The sequence below is a fragment of the Leucoraja erinacea genome, chromosome 25 (assembly GCF_028641065.1).
Source record: "Leucoraja erinacea ecotype New England chromosome 25, Leri_hhj_1, whole genome shotgun sequence".
In the NCBI taxonomy this organism is placed as follows: Eukaryota; Metazoa; Chordata; class Chondrichthyes; order Rajiformes; family Rajidae; genus Leucoraja; species Leucoraja erinaceus.
Genome location: NC_073401.1, coordinates 26,959,201 through 26,981,225, shown reverse-complemented (window position 1 = coordinate 26,981,225; position 22,025 = coordinate 26,959,201). Strand labels below are relative to the sequence as shown.

Genomic DNA, 22,025 nt, shown 5'->3' with positions numbered 1-22,025 from the left:
CATGGCCCATCTACACTAGAGGCTGTTGGCACATTGGCCTTCATCATAATTTAGTCCTTTTATTGTTTTATCTGGTTGCAACTTCTGCCCAAGGATAGAATAGTAAGCTATGCATTTAAAAAAATAGTTAATTTATCAATGTTGTCTGACACATTGCCTTGATAGTCCAGTGAGTTATGTAATACAGGTCCACCACCGATTTCCCCGGCACCCTTGGTTCCAGAGCCTTTCTGGATTATCCATTTTGCTGGACCAACAGAGGTCACTGCCTTGGGGGGGGCTGAGATACCAGCCCAAAGTCGGCCTCAGAAGTCGGCTATGGGAACGGATCTACTGGGTCCGGCCAGAGCCCCAGCCGCAGGGGGGAAATTCGACCTACTGATCGGCTGCTTCGCTTGACCTAGGCGCCACATTGGGGGGGGGGGGGGGGGTGGGGGTTTGTCCACATTAAAGGGGAAGGGGGGGGGCCTGTATTGCCAGAAAGTTGCCAGAAAATTGGTGGTGGACCTGTATTACACAGTAAAAAACGTGATGAGCCTAAATGCACCACAGATGCAGGGATCACAACTCAACAAAGGTGGACACTGTCAGAATCAAGACTATGTGAAAACATTTCAGCAAATCCGGGCCCTGATTTGTGCTCCGTCAGGGTGTCTGGTTTAGTTGAGCTACAGACCATTACAACCATTACAATGATACATAGATTCCAGGAGACTGGGCCAGCACATTTTCTCCACAGAAACACTCACTGGATGGGAAAACAACTAATTATCTCGCTTCTGCTCCTAATCAATAACCTGAGCTTCAGTTAAAAGCGTTATGTTTGCCACAGGTTTCTAGAACATCTTACAAAGCCAGGGATACATTAAGTTGGACCGGAGGTTTTAATACATCCTACCTACAGCTTACACCAAACAGAATCAGATGTGTTTAATAGATTGGCCATGATGTACTCAGCTCCTGCTACATTAGACCACTGGTCATCCCAACTATCTTCAGCTTCTTCATCCACAAACTTCCTTGCACTCCTGATGTCAGTAGTGGGACATTGAATGAAGCAGTCCACATCCAAATGTGGCAAGACCTGGACAATATCCAGGCGTAGGGTGATAGGTGACAAGTCATATTCATGCCACATCGGTGCCAGGCAGTTCAGTTTAGTTTACTGTCACGTGTACCGAGGTACAGTGAAGAGCTTTTGTTGCAAGCGAAAGGCCCAGGTATCACCTCCTGACATTCGATTTGCGTTACCATCACTGAACCCTCCCACGTCAATATCCCGTAGATTAGCATTGGCCAGAATTTAACTGGTGCAGCACTATTCACAATGTGGTTTCATGAGCAAGTTAGATGCTGGGGATCCTGTGGTGAGTAAACCATGCCCTCACTCCCCAAAGCCTGTCCACCATCAACTAGGCTAAAGTCAAGGAATGGAATATCCTCCATGTGCAACTTCAGCAACACTCAACAAACACAATACTATACAGGACATAATATCCTGATTCACGGGCACCATAGAGTCTGCTGGCGCTCCCTGGATCCCGTGCCTTCTAACCTTCCAGAGCAGCCTACCATGTGGAATCTTATCAAATCAAATGCCTTATCAATGGCTTGTCGACACAAGATGCTGGAGTAACTCAGAGGTGAGGCAGCATCTCTGGAGAGAAGGAATGGGCGATGTTTCGGGTCGAGACTCTTCTTCAGACTGAACCATCAATGGCCGGCTGAAGAATCTAACAGGGGAGTTAACAGCACCTGCCCTTGATATTCAATGGCATCATCATGACATAAGGCATAAGCAGCCTTTGCGGAAGAAGGCCCTGACACAAAACATCGCCTGTCCATGTTCTCCAGAGACCCTCCGTAACTTTGTGTCTAGCCTTTTTTGTTATGTGAATATCCTTTGCAAAACAAAAATCAAAGTGGTTCTTGCTGATTAGAAGGTAACACATGCAAAGCATGCACTGGGTAAAATGCTGCACATACACGGGGTCAGGTAGCAAGCCTGCTGAGAGTAAAATCTTAAAATCTTGAGCTCTTGAAATCGAAGCACTGTTGGCTTGAGTGTGGAATCAAAATGTCTGAGCAAAATCGGAGTGAGTTCGCACCAAAGGAAATCACTCCCAACGGTTTTTAGTTCTTTAATTTTTGTTTTAAAGATACAGCACGGAAACGGGCCACAACGGAAACAACGCACCGACCAGCAATCCCCGCACATGAACACTATCCTGCACTAGGGACAATTTACAATGATACCAAGCCAATTAACCTACAAACCTGTATGTCTTTGGAGTGTTCTGAAGATATTGGAGAAAACCCACACAGGTCACGGGGAGAAGGTACAAATTCCGTACAGACAGCGCCCGTACTCAGGATCGAACCTGGGTCTCTGGTGCTGTGAGGCAGCATCTCAACTGCTGCCTCCCCTTTATTCTAGCATGGAAACAGGCCCTTCAGCCCACCGAGTCTGCACCGACCAGCGATCACCCCGCACACTAGTTCTATCCTACACGCTAGGGAGAATTTACAGAAGCCAATTAACCTATAAACCTGCACGTCTTTGGAACAAGAGCACCCGGAGAAAGCTCATGCAGTCATAGGGAGAACGTACAAACTCCGTAAAGACAGCACCCGTAGTCAGGATCAAACCTGGATCTCTGGCGCTGTGAGGCAGCAACTCCACACTTGTGCCACTGAGCTGCCCAAGATTCTATATGAGCCAGTTTTGTTTCCATACTTCTCCACACAACCACCTCAACCAACAGCAAGGATAGGATGTCCATGTCCTCATCCATCACACCGTTACTGTCCACATTTAACAGATATTTTCTGTCAACGTTAAAGTGATTCCACCACGAGACACGTCTTTCTCCTACGTCAGTGCACCACAATCACCATCACAATCACAATCAGTTTTATTCGTCACATGTGCATAAAGTACAATGAACAAGAACACACAAAAACACAATAAAAATTTACATAAACATCCACCACAGCATTCATCACTGCGGTGGAAGGCACAATGTTTGGCCAGTCCTCCTCCATTTCCCCCCGTGGTCGGGACCTCAACCCTCCGCAGCTGCCGCTGCCGGGAGTCCAGATGAGTTGTTTCTCCCAAAACCCCCTAGTTTCCTCGTTCATCTCCACCAACACCTTTAGTCCTCGTGCTACCGTCCTGTGCAACCACAGGAGATGCAACACCTGTCCCTTGTACCGTACACCTCCAACCACCCATGGCCTCAAAACACACAAAACATTTGCCAACGTGTTTCATTTGAAGCGTGTCATCTGCTTTATGCTGAAGAAACCAAAGGCAGATCGGGTGACCATTGGAAGCCGGCTATCACGGCATTTAAGAAACTTTCCAACAGGTACATGGATAGGATAGGTTTAGAGGGATATGGGCCAAACACATGCAGGTGGAATTAGTGTAGATGGGGCATCTTGGTCGGCAAGGATAGGTAGGGCCGAAGGGCCTGTTTTCATGCTGTATGACTATTGACTCTCTAGAGTCACTCAGGGGGAGTGACCTTAGTCACTACACTCAGGTAGAAGAGGTAACTTTGAGTTTCTATTTGCCTGCCACATAATTCTCCTTCCCATTGTTACTCTGGTCGCATAAACCGTTCCAACGAAGCCCGATGCAAAGTCCTATGGTCCCATAATTGCCATAGAGGGAGTGCAGAGACGGTTCACCAGACTGATTCCTGGGATGTCAGGACTGTCTTATGAAGAAAGACTGGATACACTTGGTTTATACTCTCTAGAATTTAGGAGATTGAGAGGGGATCTTATAGAAACTTACAAAATTCTTAAGGGGTTGGACAGGCTAGATGCAGGAAGATTGTTCCCGATGTTAGGGAAGTCCAGGACAAGGGGTCACAGCTTAAGGATAAGGGGGAAATCCTTTAAAACCGAGATGAGAAGAACTTTATTCACACAGAGAGCGGTGAATCTCTGGAACTCTCTGCCACAGAGGGTAGTTGAGGCCACTTAATTGGCTATATTTAAGAGGGAGTTAGATGTGGCCCTTGTGGCTAAGGGGATCAGGGGGTATGGAGAGAAGGCAGGTACGGGATGCTGAGTTGGATGATCAGCCATGATCATATTGAATGGTGGTGCAGGCTCGAAGGGCCGAATGGCCTACTCCTGCACCTAATTTCTATGTTTCTATGTTTCTATAATCAGTGCTTAACAGAAGGGTGGGAAACCAAGCGTTTGTCTACCACGGTAACAACTGACTCATGAAACCTCAACTTCTCTCCCAGACACGTCCTTACACACTTCCTGCTCTTCCGCCGAGCTGCTTAAGCCGAAAGTAAATGGCGCGTGAAGTCTTGCGGTAGCTCTCCGCGGGCAAAAGACAGACTCCGTGTGCCTTCAACCAGAACAATTTCTTTCTCGTAACCTATAAGAAACATTATCAACTGGCAGTATCGCATTCTAGTGGCAGGGTGGTACGACTCCATCGCTCCATCGCCATTGGAAAGAGGTTCCTTTCACTGACTGCACATCAGCGCAGTAAGTTATTTTCCCCTTATTCCACTTTGCACCCTCGAATGTTTGAATTAAATGTGAACATTTTCTAAAAACCTCCTGGTGTCACACAGGTAAACTTTAAATTGTTGATGTATTTTGATACTTTAAACAACGCATTTGTCATCTTCATTGAACACAAGAAACTAAATTCTTTAAATTTGTTAAACCTCGTTTAATTTTACACCAATTGCGTTTAAACCAGTTTGTCGGTGAAATAAAGATCTTGCATTTTGTAAGCTGCTCTCAGAACGGATCGTAGATTTCCATCTTTTTGTACTCTGGCATATATTTAAAACGCTTCCCCTTCATTCTGACCTCAATCGTGTTGCTTGTAGATTAACTACATGACAGCTCGAGCCAAGGAACTAACAGTTGGTTGGCGGAAATTGTCGCCTTTCCATGTCCTCCAGAGATGCTGTCTGACCCTTGGAATTCCTCCAGCACTTTGTGTCTTTTCTGGTAAACCAGCATCTGCACTCCCTTGTGTCTACAGTATAAAGTTTTGTTGAGATCTTTCATTCAGATCCAGTGATCTCCCAATAAATAAGTTTGTAATTCATTCCTGTGGTGAGTGGTGGTGCCCCAAACCTCTTTTGTTTAAAAAAACCCCAAGAGATTCTTTTCTCCCAGTGGGTGAAGGAATGGAGAGGGGGGAAGGGAAGGGAGGGGAGGGTGGGTTAGTGGGAGAGTGTGGTGTGACCATGAATTCATAAAAGGTGCCAGTGGACAAAGCTCAGACTCCTGAAGTTGCTCAGACTTCATGAAAATGAAGTTTGCAAATGCAAATGCAAATGATGTTTTATGGGAAGGATGTAGAAGAGAAATGGAGGACATTTAAAGGGGAAATGTTAAGAGTACAGAATCTTTATGTTCCTGTTCGGTTGAAAGGAAACAGTAAAAAATGTAAAGAGCCCTGGTTTTCAAGGGAAATTGGACGTCTTGTTCGGAAAAAGAGGGAGATTACAATAATTATAGGCAGCATGAAGTAAATGAGGTGCTTGAGGAGTATAAGGAATGTAAAAAGAATCTTAAGAAATAAATTAGAAAAGCTAAAAGAAGATATGAGGTTGCTTTGGCAAGTAAGGTGAAAGTAAATCCAAAGGGTTTCTACAGCTATATTAATAGCAAAAGGATAATGAGGGATAAAATTGGTCCATTGAGTGGACAGAGTGGACAGCTATCTGCAGAGCCAAAAGAGATGGGGGAGATATTGAACAAATTATTTTCTTCGGTATTCACCAAGGAGAAGGATATTGAATTATGTGAGGTAAGGGAAACTAGTAGAGTAGCTATGGATACTATGAGTTTCAAAGTAAAAGAAGTACTGACACTTTTGAAAAATATAAAAGTGGATAAGTCTCCAGGTTCTGACAGGATATTCCCTAGGACATTGAGGGAAGTTAGTGTAGAAATAGCCGGGGCTATGACAGAAATATTTCAAATGTCATTAGAAACGGGAATAGTTTAAAAAGGGTTCTAAGAGTAAACCTAGCAATTATAGACCTGTTAGTTTGACTTCAGTGGTGGGCAAATTAATGGAAAAGATACTTAGAGATAATATATATAAGCATCTGGATAAACAGGGTCTGATTAGGAACAGTCAACATGGATTTGTGCCTGGAAGGTCATGTTTGACTAATCTTGAATTTTTTGAAGAGGTTACTAGGGAAATTGACGAGGGTAAAGCAGTGGATGTTGTCTATATGGACTTTAGTGAGGCCTTTGACAAGGTTCCTCATGGAAGGTTGGTTAAGAAGGTTCAACTGTTGGGTATAAATGCAGGAATAGCAAGATGGAATCAACAGTGGCTGAATGGGAGAAGCCAGAGGGTAATGGTGGATGGCTGTTTATATCTTATTCAAAAAGGGCCAGAATCATAGAGTAAAACAGCACGGAACCAGTCCCTTCGGCCCAACCCTCCACTGCCGACCAATATACCCCATCTACACTAGTCCCACCTGCCCACATTTGGGCAATATCCCTCTGAACCAGAGTCTTCTTGTCAAATTCTGCAAACGATGACAAAATGACAAAATGCATCTCGTTCTTAGAAGTATGTTGTTGAAGTAGTTAAAGGCAGAGAGAACTCAGTAGTACCTGAAACGTGGGGACTGATGACTTGATATATATTTATATATATTCAATTCAATTCAATTCAATATATTTTCGTTTCCAAAACCTGGATTGAAATCCATCCCGTTTAATGAGAAGGAAGAGTTTGCTGGTCGCCAGCATTCTGTGCGAAATGTCTTTGGACAGTCTTCACTGCACAACTTGTTCTAAATGAGCAACCTAGTGTAAAGGTTGTTCCCAACTATTCCTAATCCATGCTTTGGGAGTTTCTGGTTAGATTCAATTTTAATTGTCATTGTCAGTGTACAGTACAGAGACAACGAAATGCATTTAGCATCTCCCTTGAAGAGCGACATAGCAAACGATTTCAATAAAAAAATAATAAGTGTCCGGGGGGGGGTTGGTGATTGGCAGTCACGTTGTTGAGTAGAGTGACAGCCGCCGGAAAGAAGCTGTTCCTCGACCTGCTGGTTCGGCAACGGAGAGACCTGTAGCGCCTCCCGGATGGTAGAAGGGTAAACAGTCCATGGTTGGGGTGAGAGCAGTCCTTGGCGATGCTGAGCGCCCTCCGCAGACAGCGCTTGCTTTGGACAGACTCAATGGAGGGGAGCGTGGAACCGGTGATGCGTTGGGCAATTTTCACCACCCTCTGCAATGCCTTCCGGTTGGGGTACAGCTGAGCCCAAGACGATCAGGGAAGTGACAGTGTTAGTGTACAGGGTGATCGCTGGGTGGTGCGGACTCGGTGGGCCGAAGAGCCTGTTTCCGCGCTGTTTGATCCTTTAGCTCATTCCATTGCCCCTCAGGGTCTTGACTCACATACAGGAACTTCAAACAAAAACCATGGATGCTACAAATCTGAGATAGAACAGAAAATGGTGATAACACTCAGCAGGTCATGGAGTCATACAGCACGGAAACAGGTTCTTCAGCCCAACTCGTCCATGCTGACGAGCTTCTACCTAGAGTAGGCGAATTGAAAACCAGATGATATAGGTTAAGGTGAGATGTTCAAGAAGGAACTGCAGATGCTGGAAAATCGAAGGTAGACAAAAATGCTGGAGAAACTCAGCGGGCGCGGCAGCATCCATGGAGCGAAGGAAATAGGCAACGTTTCGGGACGAAACGTTGCCTATTTCCTTCGCTCCATAGATGCTGCCGCACCCGCTGAGTTTCTCCAGCATTTTTGTCTATCTTAGGTTAAGGTGAGGCTAGATTCCTACGGTTCAATAGGACCCTGAGGGGCAGTGGATATATGCAAGTGGTGGATATCTGAAACGAGCTGCCAGAGGAAGTAGTTGAACCAGGTACTATAACAACACTAGTCAGTACATAGATTTAAAAAAAGGGATATGGGCCAAACGCAGGCAGGTGGACTAGTATAGATGGAGCACGTTGATCAGTGTGGGCCGAAGGGCCTGTTTCCTCACTGTATGAATCTATAGCTCTATGAATCTGGGATGCCCCATCCTCGCTGGTCACTGTGACTCCGTAGATTTCCCCCGGGTGCTCCGGTTTCCTCCCACATTCCAAAGACATGCAAAGACATTCTGGAGTATGGTGTACAATTTTGGTCGCCTAATTATAGGAAGGATGTCAACAAAATAGAGAGAGTACAGAGGAGATTTACTAGAATGTTGCCTGGGTTTCAGCAACTAAGTTACAGAGAAAGGTTGAACAAGTTAGGGCTTTATTCTTTGGAGCGCAGAAGGTTAAGGGGGGACTTGATAGAGGTTTTTAAAATGATGAGAGGGATAGACAGAGTTGACGTGGAAAAGCTTTTCCCACTGAGAGTAGGGAAGATTCAAACAAGGGGACATGACATGAGAATTAAGGGACTGAAGTTTAGGGGTAACATGAGGGGGAACTTCTTTACTCAGCGAGTGGTAGCTGTGTGGAATGAGCTTCCAGTGAAGGTGGTGGAGGCAGGTTCGTTTTTATCATTTAAAAATAAATTGGATAGTTATATGGATGGGAAGGGAATGGAGGGTTATGGTCTGAGCGCAGGTATATGGGACTAGGGGAGATTATGTGTTCGGCACGGACTAGAAGGGTCGAGATGGCCTGTTTCCGTGCTGTAATTGTTATATGGTTATATGGTTATATGCAGGTTTGTAGGTTAGTTAGCCTCTCTGTAAATTGCCCCTAGTGTGCAGAGAATGGTTCTTCTTATCGAGTCCACATCACAAGATTAGAAGTGTTTAAGAAGGAACTGCAGATGCTGGAGAATCTGAAGAAGGGTTTCGTCCCGAAACGTTGCCTACTTCCTTCGCTCCATAGACGCTGCTGCACCCGCTGAGTTTCTCCAGTATTTTTCTGTGTACCCACAAGGTTAGAAATTGCTCAGCCAGAGCTGAACACGCCTCTCGGCATCTGCATACAATGGCGTCTTGCGCTTCTTGTGCCCGGTGGTGGAAAGGTTGGTGGAAACAGGGGCCGCGACCTGAACGCTCTTTCCTTCACCCCAGAGAGTGGTTGAGAGAGCGGGATAACATAGAACAAGTGTAACGGACGTTGAAAGGTCGGCGTGGACTCTGTGGACCTGTTTCAATGCTGGATATTTCAATCAATCAATTCGATCAATCAAAACGCTAATATCAGCGATCATGGCCGTGAAATGTACTGGATATCTGCCAAACCCAGCTGGTCTATTATGAGCTCTTAGGGGGAAAAAAACGTTAAATCTTCCCATTGCCTGTTACAAGGTTGTGGACCTTTTCGTTCAGGGTAACTTGGAATTTTAGGTTTTTAGTTTTTAAAGATACAGATTGGAAGTAGGCCCTTCAGCCCACTGTATCCAGGCTGGCCATCGATTATCCGTTCACACTGGTTTAATGTTAGACCACTTTCACACCCATTCCCTACTCACGACTTTAATTTAGTTCAAAGATACAGTGGGGAAAGAGGCCCTTCGGCCCACCAAGTCCACCAAAACTCACCCATGCACTGGTTGTGTTCAACACACTAGAGGCGATTTACAGAAGCCAAGTGGCCAACCTACAAACCTGCATGTCTTTGAAATGTGGGAGGAAACCCAGGCACCTGGAGAAAACCCAGGCAGTCACAATGAGAACGTGCAAACTCCATAAAGACAGCACCCGAAGTCAAGATCAAACCAGGGTACCTGGCGCTGTGAGGCAGTAACTCATAGAAACATAGAAAATAGGTGCAGGAGTAGGCCATTCGGCCCTTCGAACCTGCACCACCATTCAATATGATCATGGCTGATCATCCAACTCAGTATCCCGTACCTGCCTTCTCTCCATACCCCCTGATCCCTTTAGCCACAAGGGCCACATCTAACTCCCTCTTAAATATAGGAAACCAACTGGCCTCAACTACCTTCTGTGGCAGAGAATTCCAGAGATTCACCACTCTCTGCGTGAAAAATGTTTTTCTCATCTCGGTCCTAAAGGATTTCCCCCTTATCCTTAAGCTGTGACCCCTTGTTCTGGACTTCCCCAACATCGGGAACAATCTTCCTGCATCTAGCCTGTCCAACCCCTTAAGAATTTTGTAAGTTTCTATAAGATCCCCCCCTCAATCTCCTAAATTCTAGCGAGCACAAGCCGAGTCTGTCAAGTCTTTCCTCATATGAAAGCCCTGACATCCCAGGAATCAGTTTGGCAGCAACTCTGCCAGGTGCACTATGCCAGCTTGCATAGCTTGCAAAAGCTGAGCTTGCCAACGACACCCACAGCCTGTGAAAGGAAAGCAAGACGATCAGAAGGCTCAAATGTCAAAGAGCAGGTCCCACAGCAGCGGGTCATGGAGCGGTACTGAGTCGGCTAAGTTCATGTGTAGGATCACAGGCAGAAGAAGGTTCTCAACCCAAAACGTCGCCTATTCCTTTTTCCCAGAGATGCTGCCTGATCCACTGAGTTACTCCAGCACTTTGGGTCTTTTTTGTTTTGTAAACCAGCATCTGCTGTTCCTTGTTTGTACACACTTGTTCTATGTCACCCCCCTTTGTCATCCACTCTATACACACCAGGGGCAATTTGATCAAGAAGGAAGAAAAACAATAAATCTACATGAAAACCTTTTGAGAGTCTAACTGGGATGCTAATCTAAGTAGTAATGAAACAGTAATGGCCTTTAACACTCGGACAGCAGTGGTACAGCTGCTATATCTGCTGCCTCACAGCTCCAATGTGCTGGGTTCAATGCTGGTCTCCTGTGCTGTCAGTGTGGAGTTTGCATGTTCTCCCTGTGACCGCAGGAGTTCTTGTTTCCACCCATGTCACTCACGTTTGATCCTGACTACGGGTGCGTCTCTGTATTGAGTTTGTACGTTCTCCCTGTGACCTGCGTGGGTTTTCTCCAGGATCTCCAGTTTCCTCCCACACTCCAAAGACATACAGGTTTGTAGGTTAATTGTCTGGGTATTATTGTTAGTTGTCCCCAGTATGTGTAGGATAGTGTAATTTCTGCAGGGATCGCTGGTCTGCGATGGGCAGGACGGCCTGACTCTGCGCTGTGTCTCTAAACTAAACTAAACTAAACTACAGATGCTGGTACCTTGAGTAAAACTGAAGCAACTCAGTGGATCGGGCAGTGTTCCTAGAGGGCATGGATAGGCGATGTTTCTGGTCAGGACCCTTCTTCAGAGTGAGTGTTATGAGCCAGCATGCACCTGATGGGCCTGAAAAGCTTCCTTCTTTGTCATAGTGAAGTGTCAGTGGAGAGGGAATCATTAACATTTCAAATCATACAATAGACAATAGACAATAGGTGCAGGAGGAGGCCATTCGGCCCAGCAAGCCAGCACCGCCATTCAATGTGATCATGGCTGATCATCCCCAATCAGTACCCCCCATTCCTGCCTTCTCCCCATATCCGCTATCGTTAAGAGCCCTATCTCGCTCTCTCTTGAAAGCATCCAGAGAACCTGCCTCCACCGCCCTCTGAGGCAGAGAATTCCACAGACTCAGCACTCTCTGTGAGAAAAAGTGTTTCCTTGTCTCCGTTCTAAATGGCTTACCCCTTATTCTTAAACTGTGGCCCCTGGTTCTGTACCCCCCCCCCCCCCCAATATCGGGAACATGCTTCCTGCCTCTAGTGTGTCCAAGTCCTGAACAATCTTATATGCTTCAATGAGATCCCCTCTCATCCTTCTAAACTCCATTTCAATTTCCATTTCGTGTTCACTTTGGATTTTCAGCATCTGCCCACGTTTGCCTCCCTGCGACTGAACGAAGGCAGCTTTTGAAACACAAATGCCAGTGTCCGGCCTTGAATAAATACTTGTGCTTCAGAGTTCTAAGGAAGAATAGTAAAAAAACGTAAAATAACTTGGTATCAGGGCGTGACCCAGAAAGAACAAAAGGCAGAAACATTCACAGGAAGTATTCAAGATGAGTCGGATTTATTACATGTCTGCACATATATGGGGAGGTTCAGGTAAAATGAAAATCTCTGCTTGCAATCGCAACACACATAGACAACACACAAAAATATACTTTCATAAATTTATCAACGGCATTAGGTGCTCCATAGTCACATCGGGCCATTATTCTGACACTAAGTTGCAGTCCTTCGACTTCAGTTTTTTTTTTAGTTTAGTTTACAGATACAGTGTGGAAATAGGCCCTTCGGCCCACCAAGTCCATGCCGACCAGCGACCGCCCACACGCTAGTTCCACGCCACACAACTAGGGACAATTTTTACAGAAGCCAATTACAAACCTGCACCTCTTCGGAATGTGGGAGGAAACCGGAGCACCCAGAGAAAACCCACGTGGTCACAAGGAGAACGTGCAAACTCAGAACAGACAGCACCCGTAGTCAGGTGAAGCTGGAATTCACCGAGTACAGACCCAGAGTTGGTGATTCTGACTTGTGTAAAATCTGACTCATACGGCTTCAACTGTAAGATGAGCCTTACCTAAGTCGGGGAGTGTCTGCACTTCTAAAAATATCAATTGCAATTATAAATTTTGCTTGGATGTTTTAGAAGTCACAGATTATCCCCTTGCCATTAGGCAATGAAGTTCACAACAGGATGATTTTAAAATGTTTCAATTCTTTCATGGCCTCATCTATTCCTATCTCTGTCATCTCACTACACCTAAAGACGTAAGTCTGAAGAAGGGTCTCGACCCAAAACGTCACCTATTCCTTCGCTCCATAGATGCTGCCTCACCCGCTGAGTTTCTCCAGCATTTTTGTCTACCTTCACTATACCTCGCCAGCTCTGAATTGCTTTTCTCTTATTTTGATCAATTCCCCCATAACCTTTCACCCACTATGTTGGCATCAAGTTGAGAAGCACTTTCATGAATTTCCACCTGAATTTCCACGGCACTCTCTCAGTTTAACAGTTTACCGAATAGTGAAAGACCTAGATAAAGTGAATGTGGAGATGATGTTTCCACCAGTGGGAGAGACTGAAGAAGTCTGAAGAAGGGTTTCGGCCCGAAACGTTGCCTATTTCCTTCGCTCCATAGATGCTGCCGCACCCGCTGAGTTTCTCCAGCAATTTTCTCTACCTTCGATTTTCCAGCATCTGCAGTTCCTTCTTGAACATAGGACATAGCCTCAGAATAGGACGTCCCTTTAGAAAAGGAGAAATTTAGTCAGAGGGCAGAGAATCTATGGAATTCATTGCCACAGACGGCTGTGGAGGCCAAGTTATTCGGTATTTTTAAGGCGGAGTAGACAGATTCTTGATTAGTACGGGTGTCAGAGGTTATGGGGAGAAGGCAGGAGAATGTGGTTGAGGGGGAAATATACATCAGCCATGTTGGAATGGCAGAGTAGACTTGATGGGCTGAATGGCCTAATTCTGCTTCGAGAACCTATGAACTTATGAACACCATTTCATCAACAACCTCCTGAAGTATAGTTCTTTGACTTAGTCACAATTTTCATCTAGACTCTATGGGCCAATGCTCCTAGCTGCAGACACCACAATTTCACTGGTTTTTGATCAGAGGGAGTTTCCTCAAAATATAACTTGAAGTGAAAGCAAATAAAAATTAAAGCAGCTTGGAAAAAAAATCATGTGTGTTTTTTTTCTTTTTCTCTTTTGACGGAAGTATGTGAAGGATGATGAGAGACGGTTGGCAGTGCGCTATATCTTGTGGTTTTGTTGACGAAACAGGAAATCTTGCAACATTGTTCCCTGCAATAGTCAAACATATCTGTGGCTACAACCTCACCTTCAATTAAGTGTTTGATGCTACAAAGCATCGGCAAGAATTGTTTACTTTACTTTAGAGATACAGTGTGGAAACAGGCCCTTTGACCCACCAAGTCCACGCCAACTCAGTGGGCCTTTAGACTTTAGAGATATAGTGCGGAAACAGGCCCTTCTGCTCTCTGAGTTTGTGCTGGCCAGCAATCACCCCGCGCATCAGTCTGACTGACACACCATTTACAATTTACCGAAGCCAATTAACCCACAAACCTGTTCATCTTTGGAATGTGGGAGGAAACCGGAGCACCCGGAGAAAACCCACATGGTCACAGGGAGAAGGTACAAACTCCATACAGACACCACCCATAGTTAGGGTCGATCCTTGGTCTCTGCAGCTGTAAGGCAGCAACTCTACCGCTGCACCACCGTCCCGCCCCAACTACCAATTACTGTGATACTACATCAGTGGGGGAAGGGAAATCCAGATCCTTCAGCAAATATGCAGTTGATAAATATCATCGATAAATGTTGTATTAATCAAATAAACTCTACTTAAAATTAGGCTGCACATGAGGACGTTGAAACGTAAAACTTGAAAACCTTCATGGATTTTCTCCAATTTCCTACCACATTCCAAAGACGTGCAGGTTTGTAGGTTAATTGGCTTCTGTAAATCGCCCCAAGTGTGTGGGATAGAACTAGTGTACGTGTGATTGTTGGTCGGTGTGGACTGAACGGCCCGTTTCCATGCTGTATCTCTAAGCTAGACAAAATTTGGTTAGTGTAATGAAAGGTATACTGGAAGTTGAATGTTCAGAAAAATCTGCCGTTTAAGATAAGGGAGAAAAGGCCGTCGAACCAATTGTTAGTATGTTCAGCTGCTATGTTGACTGTTAGATGATGTGTCTAGTTGTCGTGAGAGGAAGTGGTGGAGACAGGTACAACTACGATGTTTACATAGAACAAAGAACAGTACTACACAGGAACAGGCCCTTTGCCCCACAATGTCTGAGCCCAACATGATGCCAAGTTGCACTAATCTTAACTGCAGGATCAATACAAGATCCATATCCCTCCATTCCCTACATATCCACATGCCCATCTAAAAGCATCTTAAATCCCACTTTTGTATCTGCCTCCACCACCATCCCCAGCAACAGGTCCCAGGAACTCACCTGGAGTAAAAAACTTGCTGCACACCAACTTTGCACCCTTCACCTTAAAGTTATACTTTCTAATCTTTGACTGTGAACGACATTGTATTTCTAAACAAAACTAAACTAAACAAAATTGGATGAATGAAATGAAGAAAAAACTGGATGAATGAAATGAAGAAGGTTCTCGCCCCAAAACTTCCCCCATTCCTTCTCTCTGGCGATGCTACCTGTCCCACTGAGATTTTGTGTCTATCTTTAATGAAATGACTCGCTGGGCCAAAGGACATGTTTCCACACTGTATTTCTAAACTAAATCTCGAAACCAAACAAAATTAGATTCATGAAACAAAGAAGGGTCTCGACCAAAAACGTCACACATTCCTTCTCTCCGGAGATGCTACTTGAACCGCTGAGTTACTCCAGCATTTTGTGTCTACCTTTAATGAAATGACCCGGTGGGCTGAAGGGCGTGTTTCCATGAAGTGTCTCTAAAACCAGAACTAAAAATTAAAACCTATGTACCTCGATACCACATAGAAACTATTTGCGTACACCGTGCGTTGCAAAGAATAATAAGAGCATGTGCACTACTGGTGTAGGTTTAACTTTTCTGCATGTTTGTGGTTTCTTTTAGGAACAGCTCCTTGCAGGCATGCCGGGGATGTGGTGCAGTCTTTCTGCGTTGCTTGTTGTTCTACCCTGTCTGGCTGTAATGGGACAAGACACAAGTGATGCGTCAGCGTTGCCGACTTCAACCTCTGCTGACACGAGCACCGTTACGTCACACAACGCATTGGAGAAATCCGAGTCGACCGTACCAAAGTCTCTTGTAGAGAGCGTTACCAATCCGCGCAGCACAAGTGAAACAACAGCACGGTTATCTACCTCGACGTCTGTTGTAACTGTTGCCGATGCGTCGCAACAACAAAGCACATGGAAACCAGTCGCGTATTCTCATCCACCTGAGACAACTTCCACTGCAGTGACTCCAAGCCCCAGCACCCACTCCGCAAACATCAGAGGGAGCTCACCAACGGTGTCATCTCAGTCCCCAACCACTGAGCACATTGAAGGTACAACTGGAAGTACCATCCAACTCACTTCCAGAACAGTTGGGGCCCTCTCCACAACAGGGTATCTGTCCCAAACAACCCAAGGCGAGACTTCCTCTCAGCCGACCACCACCCACCTGATGGAATCATCCACCACTCCTGGACTGGAAGTGGAGACCAATACCAATGGATCTGTGCATTGGGCGACGGATGAGCCCAAAACTGACCTCACCACGACTGAGGTCACGTCGTTCTCTACTCCAACCACCAATACATCGGAGGGCCTCCTCGGCCCAGGTGTGAGAGGTAAAGGCCAGCATCCTCCATCCAGGGGCGTGACTTCCACGAAGACGCCAACTCCCCACGCCCGTCCAACGACCACTGCCAGCACAGCGGTGACATCCAGCGGCAAACTGAGGCCAGCCATTCCCACCGCCTTCAGAGTCACCACCAGAAGTCGCGACCGACATACAACGGCTCAAGCGGCAACCAAGAAAATTGGCCTGGTGACTCAGTGCCTGATCGTCATTGCTTTCCTGGCGGGGCTCTGCACCATTTTTGTCATCTGCACCATCGTCCTCTGCACCAAGCTGTCGGCACAGAGGCACAACTACAGAGTTAATCAGATGAACGGCACGGAACTGGTATGTATTTCTGCTCTGCTGCCCGAGGAAGAACGAAAGATGAGGAAAAAGCTGAGGCCAAAGCGGCTACGAGAATTCACAGAGGCTGGGAAATCCAGCGACACCGATGACGATGACCTTACCCTCCACAGCTTTGTGACCGAACACTAGAGCTGTCCATTACGTGCAGGCTCAGAGTCACCCGCCTAGGCCCTAGATAGTCATGTAGTAACGGGGATGAACCGAGGGTCGAGCTTTGATTAACAATATGAAAGAAACTCTACGGACTTTCTATTACTGAGTAATCAAGCAGTTTCAAGCAGTCGTGGTTTTCTCTCTGCTTTGTTGCGCAGGACTACCAACATCTGCAGTTCCTTCCTAAATATATCAAAATATCCTCAAGGTATGCCAGCTGTGAAGAAGTTTCTCCTTCTCTCACAGACGAGAGTTTTCTGCAAGTCTGAAGAGGGTCTCAACCCGAAACGTCACCCATTCCTTCTATCCAGAAATGCTGCCTGTCCCGCTGAGTTACTCCAGCATTTTGTGTCTATCTTCTTATGTATCTTCTTATAAAGCTTTGGTAGTGAGCGGACCAGTTTCAGTTCATGTTTGACTGCAAAGATCGGGTTGCTATGCAGAACTTTCATGCTCTAAACACATTTTTTAGACATCCTAGGTATAAATAAAAACACTTAAAAGATGTTTTATTGTGGACTTGCTTCAGCACATTAAGAGATATGATCATTGGATGCAAAGTGTTGATAACGGATTAAGTCACAAGATGTTCCGCGGCCCATTTGAAGAATGTTTGCACACTGGAGTGTTCACACCTGAAGCATTGGTTTCTTCTTCATGTTATAGGTGCCATTTGGCCCATTCTTCTGTGACCAATCCAATCTTTTGGCCTTGGGAACTAATTCTCTGGATGGCACAAAGGATTAATATTAACATATATTAAATAATATAACATAATATTAATATATATAATATTAAAATGAAATGCTAACATAATGGCACCATAGGCGGGATTAATCTACCTAACAAAGGCCTCTAAAACTGAGAAGGTTTTTGGTAAAGTGTAAAGTAAATATTTCTTTACTCCAGTTGTTGTCTCAATGCTGAGAAATTACTGACTATTGATAATTACTGATTGCTTACAAGATGGGGAATTAAGGGCTGACTTGTACGGAGGCAGAGATGAGGCCTGGGACAGATCAGCCATGATCAGTTTGATCAGCAGGGAAGACATGCGCAGAGTACAGAGTGCTGGAAGAACTCAGTGGGTCAGGCGGCATCTTTGGAGGAGATGGATAAGGCAACATTTTGGGTCGGGACCCTTAGTGAAGGGTCAAGATTAGCTACAAATGGTGGTGTTTCCTTGTTTGGACTTCAGACTTTACTTTAGAGATACAGCATGGAAACGGGCCCTTTGGCCCACTGGGTCCACACCGCCCGGTGAGATTCCCGTACGCTAGCACTATGCAACACTCTAGAGACAATTTATAATTTTTACCAAAATTGATTAACCTATAGATTAACCTACAGAGTGCGGGAGGAATCTGGAGCACCCGGAGGAACGCCGCGCAGGGAGAACGCACGGGGAGAACGTGCAAACTCCGTACAGACAGTACCCGGGTCTCTGGCGCTGTAAGGCAGCAACTCTGGCCCCAACATTGGGGCAACATGGTTCCTGTTATCGTTGCCCTTTCAAGCGGGAGGGAGTTAGATGTGGCCCTTGTGGCTAAAGGGATCAGGGGGTATGGAGAGAAGGCAGGTACAGGATACTGAGTTGGATGATCAGCCGTGATCATATTGAATGGCGGTGCAGGCTCGAAGGGCCGAATGGCCTACTCCTGCACCTATTTTCTATGTTTCTATGTTTCTAAGCGATTCCATTCGTGCGTTCAGGAGGTGCTGTCGAAAGCGTCTAGGGGTGGCTGTTGGACAGGTTGTTGATGGTCTATCCAGCGAGCTCAGTTCACCGGTTGCGGAGGGAATGAATGTTTAGATGATGGCCGCAGGGCCAGACTAGCTGGCTGACTTGTTGGATGGTATCAAGGTTTGGAGTAGACTTTGTGGTGACAGAACAAAGTAACTCAGCACAGAACAAGCATCTTGTGAACAGTCACAGTGAGGGATCAGTTTGAGTTTCTGGTCTACAGTAAATGCCGGGATGTTGATGATGAGGGACTCAGCGGTCATTCTGCCTTTGGATTTCAGGTGTCGGGTGTTGGATTAAGGGTTCTGGAGATGGTTGTGTGGAGTGAGTGTTATTTGCCACAGATCGGCCCGATCAATTCTTTAATATCAATATAATCAAGCAAAGTCAGGATAGTTTTAGGAGAGTTTCTGATTTAAGCAATTTATTGAAGTTCTTTGAAGAAGTAACAGCAGTGATGAATAAAGAGGAACTGGTGAATTGAAAAATTGAAAGGTGCAGCATGAAAACAGGCCATTTGGCCCATCGCCTCTGCTGCTGAAACGCCTCCTCAAATCTGTGCTGCCCGTTAACTTACATTTAGTGTAGAGATACAAGAAAGAAACAGGCCCTTCTGCCCACCAGGTCCAAGCCGACCATTGATCACCTGTTCACACTAGTTCTCTGTTATTCCACTTCTGTATTCACACTCTACACTCTAGGCAATGTACGTAAGTCAATTAACCTGCAAACCCGCACGTCTTTGGGATGTGGGAGGAAACCGGAGCACCTGGAGGAAACCCACAGAAACCGTTTGGATCCGAAACTATTCTACTTACCGTGAACAATCTAATTTGGCTTTTCCAATGCAGATTCATTCATTAGTCACTATCTAAATAGAATTTTGAAAAATCCTGTTGTAAACCATGTTATAATATGTAATTCATGCTCCTGAATAGATTGGAAGTATGTATCTGGTTGTACAACAATACCAGGAAAAGTAATGTGAAATATTTCATTCATTTACTATTATCTGATGATCTGGCATTGTGTGCTCACTGTTGCTCCACTCGTTAAGGATGCTAATTCATCGGGAACAGTTCAGATAAAACATTTTTTTTTTTTTTTTAATTTCAAAAAATAAACTTTCCACAGAATAAAAAATATATACAAGACAAAAACTATGCAATCAATGGTGTCATACTTTCAACAGAGTCACACTCAGTAATGTTCGCACCGATCATTCGTCAAAACACCATTGCAACGGTGGCACAGCGGTAGAGTTGCTGCCTTACATCCCTCACAGCGTCGAAGACCCGGGTTCGATCCCGACTACGGGTGCTGTCTGTCTGGTGTTTGCACGGTCTCCCCGTGACCGCGTGGGTTTTCTCCGAGATCCGCGGTTTCCTCCCACACTCCAAAGGCGTACAGGTTTGTAGGTTAATTGGCTTTGATAAATGTGAAATATGTCCCTAATGTGTGTAGGATATTGTTAACATGCAGGGATCTCTGGTCGGCACGGACCCGGTGGGCCGAAGGGCCTGTTTCCGCACTGTATCATCTAATCCAATCTTAAAAAATAATCTAAAACTCATTTGCCCCCTGGGATGATATCCCCCGACTTATTTGGGTGGTGTCCCCACCGGACTCTGGCCTTTTACATCCAGCAGTGGAACGATCCGAGAATATGGTCCTTTTATTTAGTTTAGTTCAGAGATACAGCACGGAAAAAGGCCCTACGGCCCACTGAGTCCGCACCGACCAGCGACCCCCGCATACTAACACACACTATGGACAATTTACAATTTTACTGAGCCAATTTGCCCGTGCGTCTTTGGAGTGTGGGAGGAAACCAGAGATCCTGGAGAAAAACCCCTTGCAGGTCACGGGGAGAATGTACACACTCCGTACAGACAGCACCCGTAGTCAGGATCGAACCCGGGTCTCTGGCGTTGTAAAGCAGCAACTCTACCGCTGTGCCACCGTTGATCTACACAAACAAGGGGCTGCACACTTCACCTTAAGATGATGTGATTTATTTTCTCCACAAGTGTCACGTGCATTCAGCAGTCTCCCTCAAAGGGGGGTGGAAGCAGATCCCTTGACCATTTCTATTGCAGGTAGAGGCAGGTGTTCTGATAAGCAAGGAAGTGAAAGGCTTTGAGGGAGGCAGCAATGAGGCTTTGTCACAATCAGATCACTCATAAGCTTGTTGAATATCACATGCTTGATGGGCCATTTGCCTTACTTCTGTTCCATGTTTCTATGTTTATATCCAGTTCCCTTTTCTGCTTCAGCTGCCCTTTGTGCAAGTCCGAACAACTCGGCGTTGATTAAATATTTCCTTGTCTTGTAGTTTTTTTTAGTTTAGTTTAGTTTAGTTTAGTTTAGTTTAGTTTAGCTTAGAGATACAGTGCGGAAACAGGCCCTTCGGCCCACTTAGTCCGGGCCAACCAGCGATCCCCGCACACTAACACTATCCTGAGCCCACTAGGGACAATTTACAATTACATCAAGCCAATTAACCTACAAACCTGCACGTCTTTGGCGTGTGGGAGGAAAGAGCACCCAGAGAAAACCCACGCAGGTCATGGGGAGAACGGACAAACTCCGTACGGAGAAGCACATGTGGTCAGGATCGAACCCATGTCTTTGGCATTGTAAGGCGGCAACTCTAGCATCATATCGTGTGATTCATTTGCCATTCACTTTACATTTAGTTTAGTTTCGTTTATTGTCACGTGTACCGAGGTATAGTGAAAAACTTTTTTGTTGCCTGCTACCCAGTCAGGGGAAGACTGTATTTGATAGCAATCAAGCCATCGACAGTGTACAGATACAGGATGAAGAGAATAACAGTAAGTGCAAGATTAAGGTCAGTAAAATCCGATTAAAGATAGTCCAAGGGTGCAAATCTAAAGAAGTTGGGGGTTTATCATTACCTAACTTTATATATTACTACTGGGCAGTGCATATTAAGAACTTAATGTACTGGCTGGATAGTTCCACTCAGCAGTTGGAGTGGATAAGAATGGAGAAAGAGGAGTGCTATCCGCATGATATAGGAACGATCCTGCTCTCACCGATAAAATTGAATAGTATAATATATAAGAAGAACCCAATTATTCACAATATAATAAGAATTTGGAAACAAATAAAAGTATTCTTGAAATTAAATAATTTATCAGTACTAACCCCACTATTGAACAACCCCGCATTCAAACCTTCTCTCATCGACAACACATATCAACAATGGGATAGACTGGGGATTAGGAAAGTAGGGGATATGTATGAAGTGGGCAAACTGTTATCATTTCATCAATTAAAATTAAAATTTAAATTGAAGGATAATCAATATTTTAAATATATTCAGGTATGTGACTTTATGAAGAAATATACACATATATTTCAAACTATATTTTTAGATCCTTTAGAAGAAGCAATGAATATTAAGGCGGATTCACAAAAATTAATATCATACTTTTATAATAATATATTAAATAGAGAATCACCCTCAACAGA

At 45.1% G+C, this 22,025-nt stretch overlaps 1 protein-coding gene across 1 annotated transcript; it reads left to right on the top strand.

Annotated features, from left to right (window-relative positions):
• The first annotated feature begins 1,770 nt into the window (after positions 1 to 1,770).
• Positions 1,771 to 20,881, top strand: selplg (selectin P ligand). Its single transcript, XM_055655331.1, has 2 exons — positions 1,771 to 4,521; positions 15,545 to 20,881. The coding sequence occupies exon 2, from the start codon at positions 15,563 to 15,565 to the stop codon at positions 16,754 to 16,756; it is 1,194 nt and encodes a 397-aa protein (XP_055511306.1). The 5' UTR covers positions 1,771 to 4,521; positions 15,545 to 15,562; the 3' UTR covers positions 16,757 to 20,881.
• The last annotated feature ends 1,144 nt before the right edge of the window (positions 20,882 to 22,025 follow it).